Source organism: Odocoileus virginianus, chromosome 16 (assembly GCF_023699985.2).
Source record: "Odocoileus virginianus isolate 20LAN1187 ecotype Illinois chromosome 16, Ovbor_1.2, whole genome shotgun sequence".
Lineage (NCBI taxonomy): Eukaryota > Metazoa > Chordata > Mammalia > Artiodactyla > Cervidae > Odocoileus > Odocoileus virginianus.
The window spans coordinates 56,463,969-56,482,714 of NC_069689.1; the positions used below are offsets into that span (position 1 = coordinate 56,463,969).

The window sequence follows — 18,746 nt, forward strand, 5'->3', positions numbered from 1 at the left end:
CCCTGTAGGAGGAAATGGCAAACCACTCCAATGTTCTTGCTTGGAGAATCCCATGAATAGAGGAGCCTGGCAGGTTATAGTCCATGGGTCACAGAGTTGGACACGACTGAATATCTGAACAAAAAAAAAAGAATAGCTTTATTGCTTTGCCAGGTAAATGGGGCACAGAGGACTCATGCCCTCAAAACCATGTGTCCCAACTTGGAGAGGACAGTGAGAAGTTTTATTGTAAAGGTTCAAAGAGGGCATGGTCTGCTCACAGACATTTTTCCAATGGGTGGGTGGTGAGGTAAGAAGGAGTCAGCATCATCAACTTTCAGGTTCAACTGGTCTGGGGTCTACATGCTTGTGGGCAGCTTACTATGGATAAATCTTAACTTCTCCCACCTGGAGGGGGTTTCAGTATCGACAAAACAGATCAAAGATACTGTTGCATTTATCTCTTGATGGGGAACCAGGACCTTGCCCAAGGCTGCACTATTGTTCTTCTCGACTGTTTTTCCCTGGTTTCCCATTCCCTCCCTTCACTAGTTAGCAACTGATTGAGTCTTGAACCCATGGAACTCAGGGAAGGTCATGGAGACTGAATGAAGGCTCTTTCCTGTAATCAGAGAAATGGGGGACACAGAAAGGTTTTGTGCCCCAGAGCCACACAGGGCCCTGGTCGGTATCGACTTCTCAGGTTCCTCTTGGATTTCTCCCCCATCCATAGCCTGGTTGTCTCTGCTTCTGCTTTAATTCCCACCTTAAATGTGTCATCTCTTTTCTTTAGACTGTACCCAAATCCGTGCTTTGTCAACTACAAATTGGCACTTGCCATCTGTCTCTACAAGGATTAAATCATACGCTGTTTTGGCTGTTGACCTTCAACACCCCCTGAAAGGAGTTCTGGGTAGAATGCAGGAATGAGGCATCTGTAATCCAGGAAATAGTGGCAGGACAGGTCTTCAGATAGTTCGATATTTTCAGGAGTTGTTTTGATAAGCCAACTTCTTGTATCTCCTCATATCTAGGAAAGCACTAAATCCTTCATGGTGACATCTGCTCCCCGTGACTAGCAGAAACTTTCTGCAAAAAAAAAAAAAAAAAAAAATTATTGATTGCACGTACTCCCCCTTCCCCAAAATCATGTCTGTCCTGACCTTCCCCCCGCCCCTGTCTCTTTGGAGCAGTTTCTCAGAGCTCTCTGAGGTGCTATCTCCTGGGCTATAGCCCTCATTTTGCTCCAAATAAAACTTAACTCACAACTCTCATGTTGTGCATTTTTTAAAAACCGACAGTTCCTCTGTCTCTTCACAGCTGTCCCTTCAATTCAGGCTTGAGTACCCCACTGCTAAACCATTACAATCAGTGGTTCCCTTCTCAAGCCCTCTCTTTAAATCTCCCCTCACCCTAAATTGTGCACCTTTCCTATAATCCAGAAGATCAATACTTGCTGAAAAAATGAACACTACCATGAGAACTACTACTATGGAAAATCATTGATTCTGTGGAAATAACACAGACTCCCTGAGTGGGACCTGAACTTGTTGCAGTAAGGGAGCCAGTCACGTCCCTGGTATTTGGCAAAGACTCAAAGGCAGGAAAAGGAGTGGATATCTATACAGTGGGGAAAAGGGGAAGGCTTCCAGTGTGCCTGAGTGGAGGTTGTTGCCATGGGAATGCTGAAGGCAGGCTAACCAGAGTGTGGCATCTTCTGGGATCAGTCACAGATTTCCTGATTGGTACTAAGTTGGGAGCAGGGGCAAGAATCAGGGAAGCTGTCAGTTACTGCTCAAACCTTGAGTGTCTGGGGCTCACAGACACAGTGACAGACTGTGGTGCAATTTTCTGGGTTGGTTGCAACAGGTGGGGAGTTATGGTTATTTTGTTATATAGTCCGGTCATCATTTGTACATTCAGTCTCTCCATTCTGAAAGGCACATTTTCCTCCTATATTTTAATATATCTAAAATTAGGTTATGACATATTTTACAACATGGCATAATTAAATTGACAGACATAGTATTTTTCTTTTCTTTCTGGTTCATAAAAAAAATGGTGCATTTAAAAGTGACAGGGACTTCCTTGGTGGTCCAGAGGTCAGGACTTTGCCTTCCAATGTGAAGTTGCCGATCGATCCCTGGTCCGGGAGCTAAGATCCCACATGCCTCACAGTGAAAAAAAAAAACCAAAAACAAAACAAAATATAAAACAGAAGCAATATTGTAACAAATTCAATATAGACTTTTTTAGTCATTTATTTTCTTTATAAATGACATCTTCAGTTCAGTCGCTCAGTCGTGTCCGACTCTTTGCGTTTTAGATTTGACCAAATACAATATTGTGGGGGAAAACTCTGATAGATTTCACCCTCTCAAGAGTTTATAATATAGTAAAGAAGAAAAGATATCTAGACAAAAGTGATATTTCAACATGCACTCTAGGCAACCTCGTGTGGTTCATTGGGCTTCCCTGGTGGCTCAGCTGGTAAAGAATCCGCCTGCAATGAGGGAGACCAGGGTTCAGTTCCTGGGTTGGGAAGATCCCCTGGAGAAGGAAAAGGCTACCCACTCCTGTGTTCTGGCCTAGAGAATTCCATGGGCTGTATAGTCCATGGGGTTGCAAAGAGTCGGATACCACTGAACGACTTTCACTTTCACTTTATGTGGTTCATTATTAAAGCATTGACTCAGATAATTGAAACTGTGAATGTACAAGAGAATTAGGATCTGAGTCTTAAGGACCAGAAATGGCAGAATCAGGAATAGCAGTGACTTACAGAGTGCCTACTATGAGCCAGACATTATTCTAAGTGAAATACATAAATTATCTTCGATACAACAAAATGAATTTGTACATCCAGAGAAAAGGTAAGAAGGAGGAGGAACTTTTTTGGGGAACAAACAGCAGAAGAGTAACAGTACCAGACATCATAAAGGTTTTTAATTCTTTCCTGTAACGAGGAGTCCAAAGAGAGGCAGTCCAAGGATGGTGCTGGGCTCCAAGATGCTGTGAGGCAATACTTTGCCTCTGTTCCTGCTCTCTGATTGCTCTTCTGCCTTTAATACAATAGCTCTTTCCTGTATGGCTACCAGATGCCTACTGTAGCTGGAGGAGACTCGTGAGAATCCTTTGGACAGCAAGGAGATCAAATTAGTCAATCCTAAAGGAAATCAACCCTGAATATTCATTGGAAGGACTGATGCTGAGGTGGCTCAGACAGTAAAGAATCTGCCTGCAATGCAGGAGGCCCAGGTGTGATCCCTGGGTCAGGAAAATCCCCTGGAGAAGGAAATGGCAACCCACTCCAGTATTCTTGCCTGGGAAATCCCATGGACAGAGGAGACTGGCAGGTTACAGTCCGTAGGGTCACAAAGAGTCGGACACGACTGAGCGACAGAGCACGCACGATTCTGAAGGTGAAGCTCCAATCCTTTGGCCACCTGATGCAAAGAGCTGACTCATTGGAAAAGACCCTGATGCTGGGAAAGATTGAAGGCAAAAGGAGAAGGGGGAGGCAAAGGATAAGATGGTTAGATAGCATCACCAGCTCAATAGACATGAATCTGAACAAATGCCCGGAGATAGTAGAGAACAGAGGAGGCTGGCATGCTGCAGTCCATGGGGTCACAAAGAGTTAGACATGACTCAGTGACTGAACAGCAAAAACGCCAGGCTTCATGGCTATGTTCAAGATGGGAAGCTACGTGGAGGAATAGGACTATCTGCATCATCTACCTTGTTAATTAGGAAAGCCAAATCTTTCTTGAGCACTTCTGGCAGATTCCAAAGTTGCATCGTCTGGAGCTAAGAGATGCGGCAGCTTCCTCTCTTTAAGCATGCTGGGAAGTCATGTGTTTGACAAATGGAGTGGGAGTAAAACCATAGGGTTAGGTCCCATCACCATTTATCACTAGGGCTGGGAAACTATTGTTCCAAACAAAATTGGGAAGATACAGAGAGTACCTGTTGTGCAGACAACTAAGAGTGGCTTCCACTGTGTGCCAGGCAATGACCAACTATGTCTTCTCTATGCATCTGTTGATGGGCAAATTGGCTATTGCAATGAACATCAGGATGTCTCCCCTACCTCTTCCCTAACACTCAAACACCCAGGACCCTGAGCAAAAATAATGTCATTTCCTGGGACTCTCTTATCACAGCAGTTTCCTTTCTGCTACCTGTTTTTTTCAGCACCATTCCTACTTCTTTGCCTGTTCAACTGTGAGTTGATTCATGAGACTACAAAGAAGAGTGGCTGCTTAAAGGTGGTAGAGCAGCAATCTCTACCAAACTACTGTTGTTGTTGTTTAGTTGTTAAGTCATGTCCAACTCTTTGCAACCCCATGGGCTGGAGCCTACCAGGCTTCTCTGTCCATAGGATTTCCTGGGCAAAAATACTGGATTGGGTTGCCATTTCCTCCTCCAGGGGCTCTTCCCAACCCAGGGATCGAACCCATGTCTCCTGCATTGGCAGGTGGATTCTTTACCTCTATGCCAACAGGGAAGCCCCTATCAAACTATAGTCAGGGCCAAATGCAGCCCTCTACCTGTTTTTGTAAATAAAGCTTAACTGACACACAGCCACACCCATTTGTTACACAGTGTCTTTGGCAATTTTGGCAGATGTAACGGCATAATTTTTCTTTAAACTTTTTATTTTGTTTTGGAGTATAGCTGATTAACAAACAATGTTGTGACAGTTTCAGGTGAACAAGGAAGGGACTAAACCATTCATATATGAGTACCCATTCTCCCCCAAGCTCCCCTCCCATCCAGGCTGCCACATAACATTGAACAGAGTTCCCTGTGCTATACAATAAGTCCTTGTTGGTTATCCATTTTAAATATAGCAGAGTGTACATGTCCATCCCAAACTTTCTAATTATCCTGTCTCCCCCTTTCCTGCCAGCCATAAGTTCATTCTCCAAGGCTGTGAGTCTCTTTCTAAACAGACATAGCTCTAGTCACAGTCACAGATATAGCCAGAGAAGACAAAATTAAGGAACTGGAGCAACCCTAAAGGCTGAACAGAAAGGGAGACAAGGCAGTGCTTACTATTTACATGGGCTTCCCAGCTGGCACTAGTGGTGAAGAATCCACCTACCAGTGCAGGAGGATTGTAACAAACGGACAGGATGACCTGTCCGTTTGTTACAAACAAAGACCCATGACCTCAAGGCCTAAAAAATATGTACTGTCTGGTCTTTTATAGGAAAAGTTTGCTGAGCCATTGAAGGTGGAGCCAATACATCCAGCTTCAACTCCTGGCTTTGGAACTTACCAGTTGGGGTGTTGAGAGAACCACTGCAGACATGGGTTTCTTCACCTCTGGATCCAGGATAATAAGCCCTCCACACATTGCCTGTGAGCATCACGGTGGATAATGTGCATGGAAGCCCTTTGCAAACAGCCGACTATTGTGGAAATGGTGCATGCATGCTCAGCTGCTTAATCATATCTGACTCTTGGACCCCATGGACTGTAGCCTGTCAGGCTCCTCTGTCCATGGGTTTCTCCAGGCAAGAATATTGGAGTGGGCTGCCATTTCCTCCGCCAGAGGATCTTCCTGACACAGGGATCAAACCTGGTCTCTTATGTCTCCTGAATTGGTAGGCTGATTCTTCACCACTAGTGCCACCTGAAACCACTCCAGTGTTCTTGGCCTGGGGAACCCCAGGGATGGCGGAGCCTGGTGGGCTGCCATCTATGGGGTCGCACAGAGTTAGACACGACTGAAGTGACTTAGCAGCGGCAGCAGCACCACCTGGGAAGCCCATGTGAATGGTAAGCACTGCTGTCTCCCTTTCTGTTCGGCCTTTAGGGTTGCTCCAGTTCCTTAATATGATCTCTGGTTATTTCTGAGACTGTGACTAGAGCTATTAAAACCTGCAATTTGCAGGCAGTGCTAATGCTATTAATAATTTTCTACTCAACCTACCTTTCTGTGGGCTGTCAGGTGACAAGGATATTTTTAAGTAAGCATGAATTATGTAAAAGAATTGGTTCATGAATGAAGCCCACAATCATATATTCTATGCCAAGAGTTTAGAAATCTCCAGTTGCTATATTCTCTATTCAGTGGAGAAATTGCACGTGTCTGATAACTATATTTAGATTCTCCATGTCACCTTCTTTGGCCAGATATTCTCCTTGGTGATAGCAGGTGTATTATGCATGCCTTTGAGAAGAGAGGCCCTGAGGACTCCGAGGAGGATGTGGTGATCTGGGTCATTACCCAGACCCCAGTTGTGAGGCTGCTTAGCAGCTGAGCTGGTGAGTACAAGAAACAAGGAATCTGAGATGGCAGTGGGCAGCCCCCAGGCTTCCCCTAGGGCGGGCAGGGAACAAATAGTCCAGATTATGGTGTACAGAGACTGCCGTGTATGTAGGCATAGTTTGGGGCACAGCTTGTTTGCTCAGGACTGAGTAATTTGCAGCACATATTGGTGTAGTTTGCACACTGATGGCCCTTGGGGCTGAATAAAAACTGCAGATTCACTTGGCTTGACTTACTTTGTGAAGCACACATGTTTTTAAAAAACTTTAAATTTTGTACTGGAGTATAGCTGATTTAACAACGTTGTGATGGTTTCAGATGCACAGCAGAGTGACTCAGCCACACATATACATGCATCCATTCCCATTCAGGGTGCCACAAAACCTTGAGCAGAGTTCACTGAACTACACAATAGGTCCTTATTGGTTGTCCATTGAAACATAGCAGTGTGGATACATCCATCCCAAACTCCCGAACTATCCCTTTCCCCAGGCAACCATAAGTTTGTTCTCTAAGTCTGTGTGTCTCTTTCTGTTTTGTATGTAAGTTCATTTGTATCATTTCATTTTAGATTCCACCTATAAGGGATGTCGTACAATTGTTCTCCTTCTCTGTCTGACTTGACTTTATTTTTGTATATTACTTAAATGTCTTCAGGTGAAGATGTTTGTTCCACCTCAGCTCCTGTCTTCATAACTCCCTAAATATATTGTTTATAGCTGCTTGATACTATGAAAACTTGGGGTTTACAACACTTCACTAAGCAATGGTTATCTTCATTGGTAGGTTGATGACAACATCATGATCTCTGGCTCCAGTGAGCCCCTAGTAGCCCAGGACAGACCCCAACCCCTTCTCTTCCCATTTTTGGGGCATAGGGTTTGTTAAAGCCAGATAAAGATTTGGGGATCCAGACAGGTGGACAGAAGTTCAAGGTCAGGCCTCCATGTATGCTCAGGAGTCCAGGGGAGCAAGCGGAGCCAGGGGAGAAGTAGAAAAGGAGTAGATGCTGGCACCTCTTTGCAGGGTACTCAGCTAGCCCCCGACATGCACTGGGCACTGGATGGGGGTAGCAGCCTTGTTCCCAGATCCTACCTGCAGCTCCTGCTAGGCCTCGTTGGGATTCTCTTGGAGCATCTTGCAGCATAGCTAGAGCTGTGCCCTCCATTGAAGAATCTGCCAGTGTTGGGGGCAGAAGGATTGCTTCCTGCTGGGGATGAATTCTCCCCTTCCTTTTTGAAAAAAATTTTTATTTATTTATTTTGGCTGTGCTGGGTCTTCATTGCTGCATGGGCTTTTCTCTAGTTGTGGCGAGTGGGGGCTACTCTCTAGTTGTAGTGTGTGGGCTTCTCATTGTGGTGGCTTCTCTTGTTGTGGAGCAGGGGCTCTAGGGTATGCGGACCTCAGCATTCAGTAGTTGCAGCTCCCAGGCTCTAGGGCACAGGCTCAGGAGTTGTGGTGCATGGGCTTAGTTGGTGCCTGGCATGTGGGATCTTCCCGGATCAGGGATCGAACTATGTCTCCTGTATTGGCAGGAGGATTCTTCACCACTGAGACGCTAGGGAAGCCCCATCCCTTTCTCAGTCTTCATTTCCCTGCCCTAGCTTTTCATTTCACAAGATATGACAATTGAGTGTCTGCGTGTGTGTGTGTGTGTGTGTGTGTGTGTGTGTGTGTGTGTGTGTGTGTGTGTGTACTGGGGATGATCAGGTGATGCTGGGCTCGATTATTATTTGCAAATTTGCCAGATTTCTGGCCTGAGAATCCTTTGCACCCCTGGAGATGGTGGACATTGGTGTTTTGTTGCTAATTTTATTAGCAAAGTGACAAATGCAGGACTTTCATAACTCTTTTTTTGTGTACTTAACCTGTCTGGCGGTCAAGTGAAGTTTATGAACATCCTTCTCTGAATCAAGAGTTTAAATGCATAAAATAAAATACGTAGGATTGCAAAGGAAACTAATGAAGTAGAAGTCCATTGTGTTAGATTGTAAATGTCTGTTTTCATCAGTACAAAACTGAAGTAAAGAGTCCAGTTGATAGTCTCTGATTTAAATATATGGGTCCAATGAGTTTACATTTTCTCTGTTTTTTTGGGGTGAACTATATTTACTTTTTCTGTCTTATTTTCGATAGTGTGGTATATTTATTAGTTTCTCCTTTCCTGTCTTCTCTTGGATTGGTAAAGTTTTCTTTGTCTTCTATCTCTCTCTTTCTTTCTTTCACTTCTGCTAATGTGTAAATTACACCTTGAGTTTCTTTTTCTTTAAAATTTTAACTTATATCCAAAATTGATTTTTTTTCAATGTTTAAAATATGCAACTATAACTTCTGTTTTCTTTCTGATAATATTAACCATACATTCCTTAGTGGCTTTTTTTTTAATAAGGAAATTGCTTTATTATCTTAAATTTCTCTGAACTGAATGACCTCTGAGGTGTGTTCAGTGTCTGTCTTTTATGGCATCAGTTGTCCTCATATGACTCACAATTGTAGTGTATGGTTCATGAGGAGGGGCCGTTCTTGGCCTTTTTTGTTCTTTTTCTCCTACTCGCTTTCTTTATATCTAGAAGTTTTATAGAGAACTAGGCTTCACAACTCAAAACCAGAACTTATGATAGAAGTTTGAGGCTCCTGTCTCACAGGGATGCTTCAGATTCAGTTCTGGAGCCGATGGGTAGTGTGGCCCAAGTTCCACCTGCGTGAATGTCTAATTCCTTATCCTACCTTGCCATGCCATACCATGCTTTGTCACTTAGTTGTGTCTGACTCTTTGAGACCCCATAGACTATAGCCCACCAGGCTCCTCTGTCCCTGGGATTCTACAGGCAAGAATACTGGATCAAGTTGCCATTTTTCCTCCAGGAGAACTTCCTGACCCAGGGATCAAACCTGCATCTCCTGCATTGCTGGCCGATTCTTTACCAACGCTGCTACCTTGGGCAACAGCTTAATGTAGAATACAGCCAGGAAGCTGGGTCAACTTCTTTTAACCTTTGTTCTTGAGTGAGGGAGCCCCACCTCATTCTATTCCAGCTCCTGATTTCACAGGCCAGGCCTCACATCAGCCCACTACTGAAGCTGAATATGGGCTACTTGTATTAATGTCCTTGGAGCCCAGAAGGTCCACAGCTCTAGCCCTGCCCAAGGTTATATATTAACCTCTCATTTTCTTCCATCAAGATGCTTATCACTTTTTTTAAAACTTAAAAAAAGGCAGTCGTTGCAGCCGCCACGGGAGGCATCCGCGACACGATGAAGCTCATCATCCTGGACCACTATTCTCAGGCCAGTGAGTGGGCAGCCAAATACATCAGGAACCACATCATCCAGTTTAACCCAGGGCCAGACAAGTACTTCACCCTGGGACTCCCTACTGGGAGCACCCCACTTGGCTGCTACAAGAAACTGATTGAATACTATAAGAATGGAGACCTGTCCTTCAAGTATGTGAAGACTTTCAACATGGATGAGTATGTGGGCCTTCCTCGAGACCACCCAGAGAGCTACCACTCCTTCATGTGGAACAACTTTTTCAAGCACATTGACATCCACCCAGAAAACACTCACATCCTGGATGGGAATGCAGCTGACCTACAGGCTGAGTGTGATGCCTTTGAAGAGAAGATCAAGGCTGCGGGTAGGATTGAGCTGTTTGTTGGAGGCATCGGCCCTGGTGGACACATTGCCTTCAATGAGCCAGGCTCCAGTCTGGTGTCTAGGACCCGTGTGAAGACGTTGGCCATGGACACCATCCTGGCCAATGCTAGGTTCTTCGATGGAGATGGTGCCCATTATGGCCCTGACGGTGGGTGTGGGCACTGTCATGGATGCTAGAGAGGTGATGATCCTCATCACAGGTGCTCACAAGGCGTTTGCTCTGTACAAGGCCATCGAGGAGGGAGTGAACCACATGTGGACCGTGTCTGCCTTCCAGCAGCATCCCTGCACAGTGTTTGTGTGTGACGAGGATGCTACCCTGGAGTTGAAAGTGAAGACCGTCAAGTATTTCAAAGGTTTAATGCTTGTTCATAACAAATTGGTGGACCCCTTGTACAGTATCAAAGAGAAAGAAATAGAGAAAAGCCAGTCTTCCAAGAAACCATACAGTGATTAGTCTGTGCTAATCCTGATATCAAGTACCTCATTGGGACAGGCAGATCTTTCTAGAAATTGTCTTTAGGGTGACAGAATTGTATTTCTTTAATCTAGTATGGTTACTAGATAAGTGGGCGAACTGTTCTTGGCTATGCAGCATGGAGTTTGGTCATGGAGTTTAGCTACTTGTTTGTAACTTACTCTTAATCAGAAAAAAAAAATCCATAATTTTGATGTCTGCCCCACTGACTAGGGGTTTTTAGCTTTTTGTTCTGTCTCTGACACTGTTCACATGTATACTACATTCCCATCAGTAAGTTCTATCATTATGTGCACTGATTCTCAACTGGGGAGGAAGTTAAGAACTTATATATATTGGATAGAACCTCTTTGGAGAGTCTTGAAAGTTCCTCTTGAACAGACCTGCCCCTTATTTGAGAATCACTATTTTAGATTAAGGAATAAACTAAAATCAGTATGAGGAAGCAGTCCCTTTGGTCAATAATAGAGGCCATGGGAAGGAAACTATCCCTTACTTTCTTTTCCCCATTCGCCCCACCGCCCCCCTGCTCTTTGAGTTGGCCATTCCTTGAACTCAGAGGACTCTAAGGGAGGATTTGGGTGGGTGGGGCTAGAGAGAAGGCTTTCTCTGATAAACTCGAGCCTAAAGGGACCCTTCCATGTCACACTCTCCTCCCACAGGGACCTTCTAGCACTGGAAGGCGGAACATTTTCCCCATAAGAGTCCTGTGTTTTGTTCCAGAGTCTCACTGTGGAACCTCTCATACACATGGACGAGGTCCACAGGGGCAACAGACAATGTCAAATTCAAAGCTGTATTCAGCCAAGGTTATGGGGCCAGGGCAAGCAGCTTGGTTGAATTTAGAAACACACAAGTGACATGTTCTACACCCCTAAGAGCTGAGTGCCAAAAACATACCAACTTCTTTTGAAGTTGCCTAGTATTCTTTCCCCACATAAAATACCCTATCCTAACCCTCATGGGCTCCTGTGGCATGGCCTCATGTTTCCAGAACATTAGGAAACACAATGCTTTTGCCCCTTTCTCCTTTGTTCCTTGATCACAAAATGAGTCTACTGCTCTGCTTTCCTCTTACTTCTATGCCTTGACGGTTTGGATGCTGCCTCCTCCTCCCTGTTTTTGTGCCAGTTGGAAGCTGCTGCCACCTCTTTTCTGGGAAAGATCTTTCAGAGCCTGGCTCAGGCCTCTCTTTAAGCGCTGTTTTTGGTACCAGTGTTTTACCTTTAGCTTTTATACGTGATTGTGCTGCCATTCGGTTTTAAGCTAATGGCTCAGTAGACTTGTTTACAATGTGCTATTTTCTATTAAATCCAGTATTTTCAAAAAAAAAAAAAAAACTTAAAAAAAATTTATTTATTTGGCTGCACCAAATTTTATTTGCTACATGCAAGAACTTTTAGTTGTGGCATGTGGGCTCTAGTTCTCCTACCGGGCATGGAACCCTGGGACCCCTGCATTGGAATCATGGAGTTTTAGCCACTGAATCACAAGGATTCACTCTTATCACTTTTTTTTTTAATACACCAAGGTTTAAGATGGAGCATTGCTTTGGTTTGGAGCAGAGGATTGTGTTTTGTGTCTTACAGTGCAAACTCACAACATCATCTGCTACAGTTGAAACTTGGAAATTTTTATACTCTTTGGCTTAGCAATTAAAAATCTAGGAATTTATCCTAAGGACACAATTGGATAATATGTGTAAAATGATGTTTGCTACAGTTTTTTACAATCATAGCAAAGAGCTGGAACCAACCTAAATGGCCATCAGTAAGGCATTCAATAATTTATAGTATTTCTAAATACTATTAAGACATATAAATATTATTTCTAAACGTTATCGCTAAATTATGATATCATAATTCCAGAGAATAACCCTCTAATTTGAGACTCTAGTTAGGTAGGTTTGAAAAGCTTTGGCCCTTATAAATTTTTTTTAAAATAAAAGAGCCATAGGTGATTCTGAGTTACCTATAGGATTAGGAACCACTGATAGTAGGAGAACATCTAATATCCTGGGAAGCAAATTAGTTTTTAAAATCAAAGTATACTTGCTTAACAGTGTTAAATTTGTTTCTGCTGTTCAGCAAAGTGAATCAGCTATATGTATACACATACATACATCCCCTCTCTCCAGAACCTTCCTCCCACCCCTCCATCACACTCCTCTAGGTCATCAGAGGGGTGGAACTAAGTCAGGGTTTGCCAAACCATGGCCCAAAGTCTAAATCCATCCTGCTGCTTGCTTTTGTTGTCCTATGAGCTAGGAATGTACTTTATATTTTGAAACAGTTAAAAAAACTTCCTTGGTGGCTCAGTGGTAAAGAAGCTGCCTGCCAATGCAGGAGATAGGGGTTCAGTCCCTGAGTTGGGAAGATCCCCTGGAGAAGGGCGTGGCAATCCACTTAGGTATTCTTACCTGGGAAATCCTGTGGACTGAGGAGCCTGCTGGGCTACAGTCCACGGGGTCACAGAAGAATCAGACATGACTTAGCAACTAAACAGCAAGAAAACAAAGGGAGGATAATATTTTGTGAATATGTGAAAATTATATGAAGTTCATATATTGAAACCCAGTTATACTCATTCAGTTACATTTTGTCTATGGTTGCTTTCTGGAAGCTGTGGGATTGAGTAATTGTGATCAAGGCCATGTGTCTGTGGCCTCAACTACTTACTCTGTGACCTTTACAGAAGGTTTGTGACCCTCTTCTAAACTACTTCTCTCTCTTGCCACTGACTTGACAGTAGCTGCTTAGTCATCGGTGTAGGGATGTATATAGGGAGAAGGTCATTCTTCCTTAGTTTGTAGGTGAAAATAGTCCACCCTGCTGTGAAGTCTGAATATGTTTCCCTTCATTCTACAAAATACAAAACAGATGCACCCAAAGAAGGTTCAGAAAATGGTTATCAGGGCTCTTAGAAGAAGCAGAGCAGCATTCTGCCTTTGTTGTTTTAATTAAACCACCCAAGGAGGATTAGACAGAAAAATTATGTTTCAAACCGAAGACAGTGTTGCCTATGGGTGGGCCATCCAGCTTTCCATACCTGGGGAAAGAGTTTTTGAAGCCATATGTAATCAGATCTGCAGGTTCCCTCAAGTTCCACTTGCAGAAACTGTCCGTGGCACTGCATAAAAGGATGACTCTGGAACAACTTGTCTCAAGCAACTCATTCGTCTCATTTATGTTGAAACTTTGCTCTTGTATTGGGCATGGTCCATGAGCCACCTCGGTGTCCTCCTTCACCACAATTTAGGCTCTCACTAGTTTTTCTCCCCTAGGCCACATGGTTTCAGCACCCTGCCTGCTTCACTTCTACCCTGGCCCTGCTTCAGCATTGCTACCCTTCCAGTATTAGGGTCCCCTAAGTCTTCCCAATGTGTCCTTGAGGGGGAAACTGAAAACTAAGGATTTGCTAGAAATTAAGATACAGGATGTTAGAGGTGAAAGCCCCACAGTGTCTCTCAGAAAGAGGGTTGCAAGACAGAAAAGACCTGATGTGCAGATAAAGATCAAGGCTTTTAAAAGGCAGGAAATAACCAGCAGTAGAATTGTAGATTTAAATGCATCTTGAAGCATGCACTAATGGGATGTCTGCAGGACCCAAGGGCACCATGGTGATGAGTACTGTTATTGAAAGCCTGAAACGCAGAGTCTGGGGGCCGGGAGTGGAAAGCTGAGAGACAGAAGGGGAGGAACGGAGACGCGAATGGATGCAGACGAAAAAAGAAATCTTTGGGGGAGGGAGTACCTTTGGTGAGAAATAGTCAGGAGTGGAGAAGGAGAAGTTTGGAGTCTGTTTCAGGTATCAACAGAGGGCTTCCTCCCCTCTGCTTTGTTATTTGTCATAAGGGGAAGTGACACCCAGGGATGCTGTGAGGATCACAGAAAGAAAGGCCACTAGCGGGATCTTCCTGGTGGTCCAGTGGTTAAGAATCTACATGCCAATGCAGGAGACACGGGTTCAATCCCTGGTCCAGGAAAATCCGCTGTGCTGTGGAGCAACTAAACCCATGTGCCACAACTATTGAGTCTGTGCTGTCAATCCTGGGAGCTGCAACTGCTGAGCCCATCTACTGAAGCCCATGCTCTAGAGCCTGTACTCTGCAACAATAGAAGCCATTGCAATGAGAAGCCCATGCACCATAGCTAGAGTAGCCAGCCCCTGCTCACCACAACTAGAGAAAGTCCATGTGCAGCAATGAAGATTCTGCACAGCTGTAAAAAGATCATTTTTAAAAAGAAAGGCACCTAGCACAGCCCTAGGCATACAGCAGACCTCCTTCCCCCCCCCCCTCCCCCCTCCCCGCCCCCCCCCCCCCCCCCCACATGTCAGCTTCATCCACCTCCCAGGTCACAGTTTGTGATGTATCATCTCCAGGCTGCTCACAGAGCCTGTTCAGTCTCAGGCTGAGTCCATTGACTCTGATGTCAGTCCTATGTCAGTCATGTGTGCCTTCCTGGAAGGTACCAGAAATGACATTACTTGGTGTCAGTGACCTCTTCCATGCAATGGGTCAAAAGAGAGGCATTTTTATCTCATTTGTTTCTTCTATAGGGGACTCAGATGTGCCTGCATCCTACTAAGTTGCGATGAAGGATTACCCAAGGAGCATGTGCAAACTACATGCTTATTAAGTGGAAATGAAAACATTAGGGCCAATGACATCTCTATTGCTGTACACACAGCCTTAACTTCCACTGATACTCATCTATGCTTCCCAGGGTCAGAGATGTAAACAAAGTCCCCTCTTGATCTGTGGTATGCAAAGGCCATTGTTGCCTAAAGAGTATAATCACTAGTGTTTACCAATAAAGCTTTGGATGTGGAAAATGTCCCAGACAGTATCAGTCTTTCAATGGGGGACCCTCTTCTTTAAAAAAAAGAAAAAAAAAGATTATTTTTACTTATGTATTTGACCAGGCCAGGTCTTAGTTGCAGTATGTGAACTCTCAGCTCTAGTATCTGGGACCTAGTTTCCTGACCAGGGATGGAACTCAGGCCCCCTGCATTGGGTGCATGGAGTCTTAGTCACTGGACCGCTGGAGAAGTCGTAACAGAGTCCCTTTGTGGAAGCTTCTTGTGCATGGGATAGCCAAACCATTTTCCTTGCACCCCACCATGTCTGGCCTTCCTTTAGGGACTGTTATTTATACTGCGAGAGGTGAGCATCCAGGAGCCTCCAGAGACTTTTTCTGGCCCTGCAATGCAGCATGCAGCATCTTAGTTCCCCGATCAGGGGATCGAACCTGTATTGGGAGCACAATCTTAGACACTGGGCCACCAGGGAAGTCCCAGGGATTCCTCTTCTTGTGAACCATTGCCCATATCTTCTCAGGAGGGCACCTCCCATTCCACTGTGGCCAGCTTGGGTTTACTTCCTGCCAGGAGCCTTGCCTGAGTTCCCAGAGCCAGCACACCCCTCCTCTGGACGTTTGGAACCTGCTGAGCTTGATTCCCTCATGGCAGTTAGCTCTGCGGATTGCAAAGTCCCCAGTTTCATGTTCCTGTCTTCCTCTAGTGTCTGAACTTGTTAAGGACAAGGACCAGGTCTCATCTGTCATCTTATCCTCTGGAGCAATGAAGTGGGGCCACCAGAGTCTGAGTCGGCAGGGCTGGGTTAGGGCTGAGATGCTGTGTCTCTAGAGAGCTTTCAGGTGATGCCGAAGCTGCTGGCCTGGGGACCCTGCCCAGGGTGGCAGAGTGTTGGTGCCTAACACAGGCCCTGGCTAACACAGAATCTCATTCAGTATTTGTCAAAACCATACATATTCTGGGATCCAGAAAAATGTCACAAAGATTTTGAGAGTGTAAAACATTTATGAGCATATTAGGAGCAGATGTGGCTGTGTGTCTATACATACATACATACATACATACATACATATACATATATATATGGATAGATATACATATTTTAATAAATAGACATGCTACCATGCTTTTAGCTACTTGCTAGAATGTGTGTGTGTTAGTCACTCAGTCATGTCCAGCTCTTTGCAGCCCCATGGACTATAGCTCACCAGGCTCCTCTGTCCATGGGATTCTCCAGGCAAGAATACTGGAGTGGGTAGCTATCCCTTCTCCAGGGGATCTTTCCAACCCCAGGATTGAACCCGGGTCTCCCATATTACAGACAGGTTCTTCACCATGTGGGCAGCCAGGGAAAGCCCTAGCTAGAATAGGAAGTTGAAAAGTAAAAGTTATGTAAATAAATAAATTAAATATGCACATGACTAAGCGACTGAACAACAGCAACACTATATATAAAGTCGTTAACCAATAAGGACCTACTGTATAGCCCAGGGAACTCTACTAAATATCTTGTAATAACCTAAAATTAAAAAGAATGTAAAGAAGGAAGAACATAACTGAATCACTTTGCTGTACACCTGAAACTAACACAATATTGTAAGTCAACTATGTTTCAATAAAATTTTTTTAAAAAGGAAAAGAAAAGTAAAATCTACAGACTAGTTATCCACATTGGTTAAAAAAACAACACAAAAAAAAACAAAACAAAATCTGGCTGACATTTTTTTTCTTCTTTCATTAGCTGATTGAATTTACTTTATATTATGACCCTGGAGTTTGGACTTCATCTGGACAAAGTCTATGTATTGTATGTATGGAGGCTTATATTTTATATCTGTTCAATTTTTAAAACACAGTCCCCTCTAAAATCTATGCAAAATTTCTCCATTTCAAGAACTAAAGGAAGCAGAGATGAGTCCTGTAAAGTGACTGGAACATGAGGAGTTGTCATTTGAATCCCCTGCTCTTGTCCAGGTGAATTTAAAATCAGCAGACAGGTCCTGATTTGCAGCTGGGGTTACTGCAGTATAGTTCACAGGGCAGGAGAATCTGGACAGAAAAGATCATTAATTGCTTCTTCCTTGGACCCCACATCCTTCTGGTGCCTGAGAACAGGACATATTCAAGATCTCTGAGGCTGACCAGAAGCCTCACCTGAGGTTGCCAACCTTACCACTGATCCTCCAGTGGGAAGTTGGCATTTCTCTCTTGGCAGATGCTTTCAGGATGAGTTAGTACCTTGGCTGGTGGATATGAACAAATTGTCCTGGATGGTAAAATCCTATTGACCAAATTCAGCCCCACTCTTCTTGAAAGGGGAGGGCCTGTTCGAACACCAGCAGGGTTCAACACACTCCAATACTTTGGCCACCTCATGCGAAGAGCTGATTCATTGGAAAAGACCCTGATGCTGGGAAAGATTGAGGGCAGGAGGAGGGGGACAACAGAGGATGAGACGGTTGGATGCATCGACTCAATGGACTCAGTGAGTTTGAGTAAACTCCAGGAGATGGTGAAGGACAGGGAAGTCTGGCACGTTGTAGTCAGACACAACTTAGTGATTGAACAACAACAAGTCTTTAACACGCAGCATCTCAGTGTGGCTTTGATACTGTAAATGCCGGGTTCAGATTCCCTGGATTCAGATTCTGGCTCTGCCACTATCTTTGAAGGAGTTTTTTAAACAGTCTCTTCCTCAGTTTCTATATCTGTAAATTAATCCTCCCCATAAGTAACCATCTGATAGGATGGTTGTGAGGAATGATAGAAATAATCCATATAAACCACTTGGCTGAGAGCCTGGAATAGTGAACGCAGTCTGTATTAACTGTTTTTATTAGTTTGGATTTCTGCTGCTTGAGTGGACAGCTCAGATATGTCCAGCTGCTGCCTGCCAGGAGCTGAATTAATCAGGATGCTTTCAGCAAGGAGCAGAACACTTGACCCACAGCAGCTTATGCAATAAAGACATCTATCATCTCATGTCTTGAGAAGCTGAACTTAGCACAGGCTCTGGGGTTGGCTGATTCAGGGTCCCGGGATGGTCATCAAGGACACACTGTCTCTGTCTCTCTTGCCCACCCCAGCGAGTGGGTGGCTGGATCTTCGGGCTGGTTCCCATTGTGGGTAGTGTCCACATGTCTGTTCTCTGTGTCTGCATCTCTATTGCTGTCCTGCAAATAGTCTCATCAATACCGTCTTCCTAGATTCCATATATATGCATTAATACACGATATTTGTTTTTCTCTTCCTGACTTACTCTGTATAATAGGCTCTAGGTTCATCCACCTCATTAGAGTTGATTCAAATGTGTTCCTTTTTATGACTAATATTCCATTGTATATATGTATATACCACATCTTCTTTATCCATTCCTCTGTCAATGGACATCTAGGTTGCTTCCATGTCCTAGCTATTGTAAATACTGTGGCAGTGAATATTGGGGTACATGTGTCTTTTTCTATTATAGTTTCCTTAGGGTATATGGTGGAGTGGGAAATGGCAACCCGCGCCAGTACTCTTGCTTGG

The 18,746-nt window shown here is 44.2% G+C and overlaps 1 protein-coding gene across 1 annotated transcript; it reads left to right on the forward strand.

The window, feature by feature from the left end:
- Positions 1–9,487: 9,487 nt before the first annotated feature.
- On the forward strand, positions 9,488–10,481 carry LOC110139039 (glucosamine-6-phosphate isomerase 1-like). Its single transcript, XM_020896575.2, is given in 2 exon segments — positions 9,488–10,047; positions 10,049–10,481. Coding segments are annotated over 2 exon segments (861 nt in total). The 5' UTR covers positions 9,488–9,517; the 3' UTR covers positions 10,380–10,481.
- The last annotated feature ends 8,265 nt before the right edge of the window (positions 10,482–18,746 follow it).